This window comes from Astatotilapia calliptera, chromosome 14 (assembly GCF_964374335.1).
Source record: "Astatotilapia calliptera chromosome 14, fAstCal68.1, whole genome shotgun sequence".
Lineage (NCBI taxonomy): Eukaryota > Metazoa > Chordata > Actinopteri > Cichliformes > Cichlidae > Astatotilapia > Astatotilapia calliptera.
This window is the reverse complement of record NC_137435.1, coordinates 21280681-21292699: the sequence shown is the minus strand read 5'-3', so window position 1 is coordinate 21292699 and position 12019 is coordinate 21280681. Positions and strand designations below refer to the sequence as shown.

General features: G+C 43.2%; 1 protein-coding gene across 3 annotated transcripts in view; it reads left to right on the top strand.

The window, feature by feature from the left end:
- The window catches only part of relt (RELT TNF receptor), a 28873-nt gene that overhangs the window by 14597 nt on the left and 2257 nt on the right, over positions 1-12019 (top strand). For 2 of the 3 annotated variants that reach the window (XM_026192913.2, XM_080288735.1), the window contains exons 2-9: positions 2481-2555; positions 2660-2752; positions 3648-3832; positions 4218-4270; positions 4387-4641; positions 8561-8641; positions 8973-9051; positions 10499-10882. In XM_026192913.2, the coding sequence (XP_026048698.1) occupies positions 2514-2555; positions 2660-2752; positions 3648-3832; positions 4218-4270; positions 4387-4641; positions 8561-8641; positions 8973-9051; positions 10499-10882 (1172 nt within the window). In that variant the 5' untranslated portion in view covers positions 2481-2513. The remainder of the gene's footprint in view (positions 1-2480; positions 2556-2659; positions 2753-3647; positions 3833-4217; positions 4271-4386; positions 4642-8560; positions 8642-8972; positions 9052-10498; positions 10883-12019) is intronic. The other variant, XM_026192914.2, reaches the window with a different exon arrangement.

The window sequence follows — 12019 nt, the reverse complement described above, 5'->3', positions numbered from 1 at the left end:
CCCTTCAGCCCCGCCGTGTTTTTTTATAAGCTAGTGGTTTCTCTGTCCTCGCTTTATCTCTCTCTTCCCCCCTAAAATTATGCCTCAGAAGCCTGTCATTGCCATGAGGCACCTCGCCGGACCAAAATCATAAACTCATTACATGTTTTATTTTCTTGTTTGTATAAGGCATGGCTATTATGGCTTTCCATATGTGTATGTGTGTTTGTGTGTGTTATCTGCATATGTGGTTTTAACATATATGGTAATACATGGTTCTTATGTGCATACATCAGGTGTACAAACCCTGTTAAATGATACCTTCAGCACACGCTTACTGATACGTGTGTGTGTGATGTGTGTACACATGTGTGTCCTGACCAGTGAGTGGGTTTAAGCGGTTCATTTATTTTCCAACTAATGTTTGAAATGTTTTCATGTGTGGTCGAAGGTGAAGTGGTGCCTTGGAGCGGTCACCCACACACACACACACACACACACACACACACACACACACGCACCTACACACTCAGACACCCACTCAGACACATACACACACACACATGCAGGAGGGGCATGTCCTGAGGCTGTCAGGGGTGTGTCTGTGGTCAGAGTGGCACTATAAGACACAGGCAGGTACACTGGACCTTTCATTCAGCTTCACAGAGTTGTGTGTGTGTGTTGTGTCTGTGTGTGTCTGTGTGTGTATGCGGCTGAGTTTTCTGTTACTTCTCTAACTTGTTTAACTATCTAAGTGTTTAACAGCTTTTCAGAGTCTTAAACTTTCTAGTTTTTCCTTTTTAAGCGACTTTTCAAAGTTCCACCGAGCTCAGGGTGTTTAATCGAGCATTTTTGCAGCAACTTTTGCACAGTTAAAAGAAAGTAAGGCAGTTTGACTTTGGCCCTGACTCAGCATTTGTAGCAGCACACACAGCATCCCTACTGAGTTGCCACAGCAACTGTGTCAGTCCACTGGAAGTCTGGGGTAAGTATTCAGCCTTGCTTTTCTCCTCTCCCTCCCATTACCCTTTTCACTTTTACAGCCTCCATCTTTCCCCAATATCTCTTTCTCCTGCACTTATTTCTCGTCCTTTCCACTGCGTGTCCTTTTCCCCTTTATTTTTTTGATTTGCACATTCTAAACGCTTCTTATGTTTTTGCTTTTGTCAGTGGCTGTTTTACAAGCCCGTTCAGAGACATTCTGTCTGCAAGTTCCACCTTCTCATTTCTGAGAAAAAAGACTAAATCAGTCTTTGGCATGCAACAGAGTGTCACTACATGCACATCTGATATTTAGATTTCCAAGAAATAGTCTGATATATACAAAGAATTATCATGTATGAATCTGCTGCATGTAACAGGCTATGGATCCTCACCTTATCCTAGCCCGGTGTGAATTCACAGCCCCCACAACTGTGGCAACAAATCCTTTTTTTGTCAATTGCGTAGTAACACCTCACCACATAATATTTCTGTATATTTTTATGGTGAGTTTTGAAAAGTTAGTCTCAAAAATGCATTTGTTTCTATAATATGTATTCAGTGGAATTCATTCAATTTATCACAGTCAGTCAAGCAGATCAGAAAGACGAGTGCAAGAGTTTGGCTTCTCAGCAGTATTTAAAAGTTGACAATACAGCAGACTTTGGCTGGAGTGTCAGAATACTATAATTGCAGCTGACAAACCAATAAGTTTGCATATAAGAGTTGATAAATGGGCTCAAGTCAAAGTTTTCCTCAGTCTGCACTGTAAGGTTTTATATAAATTTAGGTGGACTATATTGATGTAGTTTCAAATGAGCTGTTGTCAGATGTTTTTCAGGTACAGATACTGCAGAGGGGATGACACTGACTTGCTACAATGCAACAGTCACCTGTGGCACAAAGACCTTTTCATTTATTCCTAAGCTTCTTAAAAATATCTGCTAAATAAAGCAGTGTAATCATCCTCATTTACCCTCCACCGTCACAAAGCGTCACTTAGCTTTGATTGCATGGTTGTTTGAAAACTCTTCTGAATAAAGGGAAATGCCCATCGCAGGGGCAGCACGTGTTATCTAATGAATGCGGTGCAAAGTTAATCAGTGCTAAAAGTGTGCACGTGAGTACCTATGGCTCAGAAATAGCAACAGAAAATCCTCGGTTTGTACCCTGCTGTGCATAAAGAGGACATGATTCACGATAAATGATATTTACAGGATTCACACCTGCTCCTTACCTCCCGATCGCAGGAGCCACGCTTTTGCTCCGGATAAGTGACTCAGGTGTTTTCACGCCGTGTGAACTCTTGCGGTTTTGTGTGAGTGTGCATGCCTGCGCGGTGTGTGACATAATGGAAAGTGCTGTAAGGTCGTCAGTTTTGACGTGTCGTATTTTTCCATATCAGGCTGGGAAAAGTGCCGGCACCTTTTTTTTGTTTTTGTTTACAGCATTTAAAATCTCATAAATCCTCATGAACTGATCATGTTTTATTATTAACCCCTCGCCTGTTCTTTCTTTAGATCATATGTACATAGACGAATACATTGAAGAAGATGAGGAACCACCTTTGCTGCTCAGCTATTGTCCTCCTCGCGGTAAATATGCGCATGCTTTGTGAGCTCTGTTGTGTAAGAAGAAGAGTGTATCCACACGTGTGCGCACTTCTTCTGATTCACGAGTGCGTTTCTGTGTCTTCCAGCTGTTTGGCTGTGGAGGGACTGCAGCGGTGCAGTCTCGGTGTGGGAAAGGGTGTGCGTGTCTGCAATGCCCGGCAGGCCAGGAGCCTTCCAAGGTGAGACAACATTTTAATATTTTAATAACATTTGTATTGTTTATTATATATTTTAACACTTTCACCTCCTTAACTGCTATAAATATGCTTGTTTCAGTAGGCAACATTTGTCTTTAATTTCTATAGTGTAGAGCAGGGGTGTCAAACATAAGGCCGGCCCTGACTAGACAGCTGTGCAAAATATGAAGGAAGGCATCGATTTTTGGACTTTTAGCTGCGTTATTTAAAGTTTTGCAGCTTTTCCTGCTAATAAAGACTCCCCTCACAGCCATTCATACTACACCAAAGTAGTTAAGTAATAGATAACAATTAAATAACAAAAAAGTTCCTGCTTTTCACTGTCTACTATAAAGAACATTTTCATCACTCAATCATTACTTTATGTCTTAGAAATATGGGACAACCTTTCCTGTAATTTTACACACTTCTTTATCTTATATTAATATATCTCAGGGATTAAATGTGTAGTTAAACTTCTTTACTCTGACAGAAAGTGGAGTTTCGCTCGATGTGAAATAGTGTAGAGCTTTAAAACATATTGGACCCAATACATTTCCACAGCTCGTTAAATTACTTATTCAACTCCCTCCGCCTGAGCAGCCACCTGCAGTTTATGTTCAAATCACATTTTCATCTCCTCCATTACATTATAGTCTGTGTATTTGGTCACTGCAGTTGTCAAAAATGAAGTTGTTCTTCTCATGAATCCATAAATATTGGCTGAGTCTTATAAGTGCTGCAAATCTTTATTTTATTTCTAGTTAACACAGAAGCAGGATTTCAAATTAAAACAGTCAGCTCTTTGCTACCCATCAACTCTACAACGCCACAGGGATGCTAGGTTTTCTCTTTAAGCCTCTTTTGCCTGACTTTAGACTTTTTCTTTTCTTCTCAGGCTTGTGGGCAGATCCAGAGTCCAGCTGAAGAAGTGCATTGCCAGGTGTGCCCAGCTGGAACCTTTTCAGACGCACTGGACTCTGAGGTTTGCCGTCCACACACCTCCTGTAAGATCCTCGGCCGAAAGCTTGCATCCTCTGGCAACGGGACCTCTGACGCCGTCTGTGGTCACTGTCTGACTGGGTGAGAACTCATGGCCTGAGTCTGTGGTGGTCTACCTGTATGCTTGCTAGTCCACAAAGAGGTCTATCCAACCACAGGGTGGACAATAACGCGGCTTTCATTCAATATTGTAACTCATAAACTTTTATTTGTTCTAAATTAAGTCCTGCAATTTTCTCTGTCTCAAAAAAGCAAGAAAACAGTCGCACACACACACGCAGGGACAAACACAGTGTGTCATTCACCACAATGGGCGGGTAACATCAAGAACAGGCACCACTGGACATAACATGCCACAAGCTAAAACCGCTGATTCATTCTTTCACTGTTACACAGCCCCTCGTGTTTTTCTCTTCATCCATCTCTCTAATTAGGCTCTTTTTGGTTCTTTTTCATCCATTCACAGGTTTCACTCCTCTGCCGCTGGGCAAGTTTCCACCCAAAGTCCCTGCGTGAAAAGTAAGCATGCTTCTGCAGATTACCGTGTCTTAACTTGCTTTTAGTGAACTGATTTCTGCTATCACGCTGCCTACTTCTCTGATGTTTTTCGCTCTTCTTCCCCTCTTTCCTCTCAGAAGGGTTGCATGTCAGAGTGGTCCGTAATGTGGGTAACGGTCAGTCTGGTGGAGCAGGAGGACCGGCCAACAGCACAGTGGTGCGCAGCGCTGAGGAAAAGACAGCAGAGTACGCCGTGTTTGCCCTGGTGCCCGTCTTCTGTGTGATGGGCCTGCTGGGTATCCTCATCTGCAACATCCTAAAGAAAAAGGGATACCGCTGCACCGGTGAGAAGGAGGGAGGAGATGAAGAGACTGCCACACCGCAGAAAGAAGGTGAGAGATGGGAAGGCTGCTGAGAGAAAATCACAGTAATGGGAGCAAAATAGGAAAGTAGCATTTAAGTTCAGGCTGTTGTCGCGTTTGACCATAAAAATGCCAAATTAGCACACTTGGCATGCACACGATGTGGTCAAGTTTCCCTGTCAAGAGTGAAACCAGCCCAGCTCAAAGGGCAGCGCCTTTGCATGTGCACTCAGTCCCCATATGTTTTTTATGTAACTGCACGCGAGTCCATGTGTGAGGCTGTTTTATTTCTTTTTCTCATCTTAGCTGCTTTGAACTTTGACCTCACAGGGGACATTACATGCTGTAATTAGCTAAGCAGGTATTGTTTTAATGTAATGCTCCTATTTGAAAAGGTAAAGTGGGGCATTCTCGTCAACCTCTTCGCCCGCCAACGTCAGAGAAACGGACTTGCGTCAACGCAGAAAGCATAAAAAGAGTCAGGGAGGGCAGGAGAAGAAAAAGATACAGAGGGGAGGGGCGTTAATTGAAAGAGACGTAGAAATTAATCCAAGAGAAAGGTTGTATGAGTTACCATACCCATTCTCTGTTGTTTGCATAATCTTGTTTGAAGTGCTTAAATGTATTTTTTTTCACCCTGTGAGCCAAATTAGCCCTTTAAGAGAGTACTCACTTAGGCAACGTCTTTCTTCCTCTTTCTCTGTGCACGCAACTGAGAAATGCACTCATTTCTTTCCTTTATGCTTCTATTGTACTGGATGTACTGTACCTACTAGGTTTCTAGTTTTCTGTAAAAGGTCACATGGGAGGCACACACCTCCAGGCAGCTTTTATTTTATTCAGTTGTGTCACAAAACGCATAAAAAGTGTTTTGTTTAGGGTTGTTGGGGGGTGGTGGTGAAAAGATGCTGTGAAGAATGTGGAGTAATAATCAGTTCCACTTTTACAGATTGTACTTTTCTAGATAACCAGATTGCTAACCTGCATTTATGAAACAAACCACACACACTAATGAGCTGGAGTGAGCTTGCCACACTCTACAGTAACCTACTTTGTGTTTTAATTTATTAGAATCCACTGTTGCACAAGTTCTGCAGCAGCCAGACAGCATACACGACACGCAGTTTGTTACAGCCATTTGGTGCAGATAAATAAGCAGACTTAAAGGCTAAGCTGGCTTTTCCTTCGCTCACCTGATGGTGCAAGGCTCTTAGGAAACCTGCATGGAATCGGGAGCGTCAGAGCGCAGCTGCACCCTCGACAGATCCGACTGTGTGACAGCATGCCTCACGTCAAGTGTTTGTGCAACACCTGTTGTTTCATTTACAGCGTTTTCCATAACTGCAAACATGGTAAATGGCCTGCATTTTCTAGTCCCTAAGGACCCCAAAGCGCTTCACACTACATTCAGTCATTCACCCATTCACACACCGGCGATGGCAAGCTACATTGTAGCCACAGCCGCCCTGGGGCGCACTGACAGAGGCGAGGCTGCCGGACACTGGCGCCACCGGGCCCTCTGACCACCACCAGTAGGCAAACATGGGGTTAGTATCTTGCCCAAGGATATTTGGCAGCCAGGAGGCAGCCTGGGATCGAACCACCGACCTTCGACCTTAGTGGCTAACCTGCTCTGCCACCTTAGCTACAGCATGCAAACAAATGGTTATTTTTCGCTCACTTACTCCTTCTATTAGTGGTTCTTTTTGCATTTTTATGTGCCCTCATAGGAGGATGAGAAGTTTACAGCTGTAGCAGCCTATGTAGCTACGCCTGTGTAGTGGAGGCCAGGGTGATCTATGGAGGAATGCATGCGCGCATGAGAATAGCCAGGGGTCAAAGCAACAGTCGGTGCTCTCTGTGCTCTCTGCCTATTTGTTTTAGTATCACCTTGGTTTCTTTCTCTCTTTGCATCTTGTTGTGAAATTTAAGCCCTTCTTGCACCTGAAGGGAAACTCCCTGAACTCCATCCCTCTTCTGCTATTTCATCATTCCTTCTGCTCTCCATTGATCCGGTTTCCTGCCTCTCTAACATGCCCCTCTCTTCTCATCTGAACACGATACTATCAATTCATCTCTCCTTTCCCAGCTAGATCAATAATTCAATCGGGTACCTCGACTCACTGTTTATGTCGGTCTCTTCATTTCTCCTGTCCTTCCTTCTCCTCTGCCCTCTCTCCTTGATTCTCTGGGTTATTCTCTTTCCTTTTTTCTTCCTCTATCCATTTTTAAAATAAACAGGTAATTCATTTTTATATAGATTGCAGTGTTGACCTGATAATCTGTGGGATAGTGGATAGTGATTTGCTTTTTAATTTTGCATTTTGCAAAAAGCATGAAAAAGCATGCAGAAAGCATGCAAGTGAACAATCTCGTTAGGACATAAAGCAGATAACAGTGGTTCATGTATGAGGTCCTCAGTGATGATTAGCAGAAGACCTCATGCATGAGGAAGAATTCCAACTTCAATATAAGACCTCTAATCACCATCATTGCCACATTCGACTCATGCTTTAAGGGCTGATGATGCAGAAGAAGTTAGGTACAGTAAGAGGCTGCATATAAAGCAATGACAGCTCTCTTCTTGTTATGTAACATTCATTGTCACAGTGCACTTACCTGTCTGCACACTGTAGTCCTGACTGGCCTAAGGTTAGAGGAACTTCTTACTCCAGCACTTTTTTCCATCATTCCATCTGAGAGGAAATACCCATGGGGGTAGCAAGGCCAAGCTTAGCTCGGCAGGGCTAAAATCAGATGCTGCGGTGGCAACTCTGACTATGCAGGACTGAGCACAGTTTGCTTCACTGGAGAATGCATCGACCTTAAAATCTGAGGGGGGAACAGAAAGGGCAAATGCAGGGTTGATGCTACAGTAGATGCAACTCTGCAGTTGCTCAAGCATGAGTGCACACAGGAAAAGGTAGAAGTGAGCTGTTGACCGTTAACACAGAACTGCTGCATTTACAGTAAACCTAGATGCAAACATAATTTTTTTTAATCATAAGCCTAAACTTATGATGATTATTAAGCAAATTGAGACTCGTGTGCTGCTGTGATGTACTGTAATTTATGTATTGAAGGCTTGTTATCCATTAGATCTGCCCCTGGTGAGAAGTTAGACTGTAATGCTATTCATTGTTCTAAAGAAAAAAAGACCAAAATGCTGACATGGGGGAAACGTTTAAACAGATAACTAATCAAAAAAAGAAACATTAAAAAAATGTAAAGTAGATACCAACCAGAACTACATAATGGACTAAAATGTGGAATACGGGTAAGGAAGCAGGGCACAGATGGAAGACAATCAGTGAATCGTAGACGTGGTAGGACAAAGACAAGAAGTAGAACAACCAATAAAGGCATAAGTAGAGGTAGAAGGTATTTCCACTATTAAACGTGAAACTTGATATCAGGCTGTGACTTTGTTGGAGTATTAAAGAGACGAGAACAACTGCCACCCTGTGAAACTGATGCTGTTATGCTCGCGTAGCAACAGGCACTGTGGAGACAGAGCTATTGTTACGGTCCAACAACAGCCTAATGCTGCTTATGCAAGAAAGACAGAAATACGCATGCACAGTCGCATTTGGCATCTATATTGTCACATTGTGCTCTTTAACACACACACATACGCATTGTCATCTGGTACTGTGGGCCTGGTACATCACACACACACACACAGCTCAGCAGTGCTGAACAACGCATAACTGCTGAGTGAGCGAATCTCCCTCTCTCCCCTTTATCGTCATTGCTCTCCACTCAGCTGCCTCACTATGCTGTACTATTATGGGATGGTGAGTGGCAGGGGGCCATCTACATCCACCCGTATCAATCAGAGTGTCCCTTGAACAGTGTTAAAAGTGACAAGCAGTGCAATAAAAGCAGTACATACATAAACAATACTGGAAAATCTCTGTTTATTAACATTGCTTCTGCCTTACTTTAGGTAACACCTGTCCCTACATATCCGATGACCTGAATGAAGACACCATCAGTGTTCTGGTTCGCCTCATTACCGAGAAGAAAGGTAAATACTAACAGTGACATCGCATATAATTTGTGCATTTATTTAACAGATGGCAAGTAGCCTAAAAATTATAATAAACAGCAAATGAGAGTTTCAGCTTTGTCCGCAGCTTATTACTACTAAAGTGATAAATGGCCCAATTGGCCCAAGATATACACAGTAGCTTGGCTTTCCTCTCCAAGTTTCCTGCATCAATTACATCCACCTTATTTATGCACTTCTAATAAACTCCTGAATTACATTTTCACAGGCAGGAGGTGTTTAATTACTCTGATCTATAGTTTGAGTAGCTGGCATTATAGCTAAATGTGTATATGTGTGCTTGCTTCAGAAAATGCTGCTGCGCTGGAGGAACTGCTGCTGGAGTACGAGACCAAAGAGATGGCTATGAGCAAAGGCTCGTCAATCAAGTACGAGACCGCACGCGCGCACTTGCACAACCACAAATCATCACATGCATTTGCTCAGTCATGCTGCCCAAGGTCACACTTAACGAGATGGCAAAGGGGAAGTCTGGGAGAGAGAAAGAGAGGCGCTCGTCAAGAGAAAAGTGCGTGTGGGAGGATGTATCGGCAGAAATGGGAGCAGTGCAGATACATTTTCATACGCTTGCACTGAGCATGGAGACCTAAACTTGAATTTATAGGGCTATAAGTCCACATGCTACTCTCATGTTAATATTCCAGTAGTTCAGTCTGGACATTATTAGTTTCATTTAAGCTCTTTAACTAAAACAAATGCTAAAACATTCACTTAGGAGCGCACATTATTGTGACTGTGTCGGCTACATTTCCTCAGGAGCCTGATAACTGGGAGTGACTCACTCACTCGCCGAGGCTTGAAACCAGCTGCTAACACAGTTTACAGCCGTCTAGTCATGAGTCTGTCACACAGCTTCAAGCCACGCATTTGATATGACTGAGTGCATTTTATGGTAAGAACCTGAGGTTGTAACATAAGCCAAAATTGCTCAAGTTCCCAGAGTTTAATCGATGAGGCTCGAGAGAATGCCACTTTATAACAGTCTGCACTGCAGGGCTTTGATTATTGCTTCGACAGTGATGCCACATTTACCCCAATCATAATTTGTCACCTGTAAACCCCACGAAAGACTAAATTAATGATGTGATGACATGATGAGCATTAGATCTAATTTATTTCAGTGCAGACGTTTCTGGGGCCTGTGGCTGTGCACTGCTGCTCAGTGGTTCTGTCACATGTGATCTTTAGATGCCAGAACATTCTCTCTCTCTCACACACACACACACACACACACACACACACACACACACACACACACACACACACACACACAGATATATACAGACTGTTCCGGAAAGCTTTCAGATCGGTATCTGGATGCGTGTGGTGGGAGGTTTTGCACAGGTTATTTGGGTTCACTGTAGCTCTCCCATACAGCGCTCGTCTCTTTTGCTCTGCCTTCCCCTGCAAAAAATAAAAAGTGAACAATGAAAAGACACACAAACCAACAAGCTCTGTACCAACAGATGAAAACTTTAGATTTGAGTTGCTAAATGATTTTATATTGACACAGAGCAGTGATCGCTGCTGTGATTGGACATATTTATTTATTTTGTGCCACATTCTAGCAGTGATTGTGTCCAGGACCAATATTAGGGATGTGCCAGTACCATGCTAGGATATTCTGGAAAGCTTAGTACAGTTTAGTATTATAACCAACACTTTTCTTACCATCACTAGTCTAAATGGCCTTTTTACAATCCTTTTGTAGATTATTTTGTGGTATTTGGATGTAACCTCCACTTACGATTTGTCTAAACTGAATATGTCAACATCAGTTTTTAGTTTTTAATAAATCTAATTTTCCTCCCCCAGGTTCCCGATGCTGTCTCCCTTATCCCAATTCCGCTCCCTTCCCAGGCTCTGCCCTCATCAGTCTCACCACCACACCATCTCCGGCCTCTCTGGCCTGGCCCCCAGACATGGTTACCGCTGCACCCGTTGCGCCCAGAAAAAATGGCCCCCTGTTCTCATTCCACCCCTGGATTCTCTCAAAGATCCCCTGAAGCCCCCCCAGAGTCTCATCCTGCCCTCCCTGGACACATCCTCCGACCAGCAGAAGAGCCCCCTGCTGGGTGGAGAGTGCGTGAATACACACCATACACAAGCCGCTGTGCCAAAAACTGTACAGGAGAAGATGGAAGGAAGTGAAGTGAAGGAGAAAAAGGAAGGAGAGCTCACAGTATTGTCTGTAGGAAGGTACGTGCACTTTATAACACTTTACTAAATACATGTAGCTGGGTGCTGTTCACAGGCTTCACTTTGACATAGTTAAACTTTCCTGTAGCATTTAAATTTTTGTTTGCTGTTACTGAAAGTACCCAGCATCACTGACAATAATAGTATTGGTGGTTTTTACTGAGGTCATGGATTTGAATTGTATACCACCACCTATACAGTTGCACCAGCAAAAATAAATGAGCTCTCACTTGTTACATCACAGCGGCGATTTTCCAGGGTCGGTGTAATCGAGTGACGTGAAGGAGGTGGAGAGGACTCAGAGGCAGGCAGGGTTGTGAAAGAGGAGCCTTTATTGTCAGAAAACAAAGTTCAAACAACAGGACAAGTTAACACGGAAGATATCTTGACTGAGGACACAGGAAAAGGCAGGACTATAGGTACACACAGGGGACTGATTGCACAACAGGACGCAGAGCACAGGGATTCAATCAGCAGTGGGTGAAAACAATGAAGGTGGGCTGGAAAATCACAGAAAGTAACCATGACGATGCACAAGAGAAACACACTTAAATACACTTAAAAAGGCACGAAGACTAATTATGCAGTTGATTAGTCCAAAAAAATGAACCCCTACCTCCTTTTTCTAACTACTTTTCTTTGACCTGCATGGAACGCATCAAGAGGTGAAGGGAAGGTATCAAGGAGAATTTATGAGGACAGAGGAGAAGAGAAGGGCAGTGCTCAGAAAATCCAACTGCACTTACATTAGACTCCTTAACAATGGGATGTCTGTGGTTTTTTGAATTACAATGGACTAAAAAAGAAGGCACCTTTGAATTCATCCCAAAATGTTCTCACTGTGTTATTCCATTTTTTGCTGGAGAGATGTTCCAGTGTAACTTCAGAGGCTTTCCTACATTCACAATTTATCCAGTTCTGGGTGTTTGTGGTTTGGGTTGAGGAAGGTGAGGGGGAGCCTATCTCAGTTGATCCCAAGTAAAAATTGAATTAACTGGAGACAAAGTCAGAGAGTCAAGGCTGAGACGGTTTGAACATGTGCACAGGAGTGATAGTGGATATATGGCAGGAGGAAAAGAGGAAGACTACAGAGAAGAATCAGGGATTTAGTAAAGGAGGAGATGGTGTGACAATTCT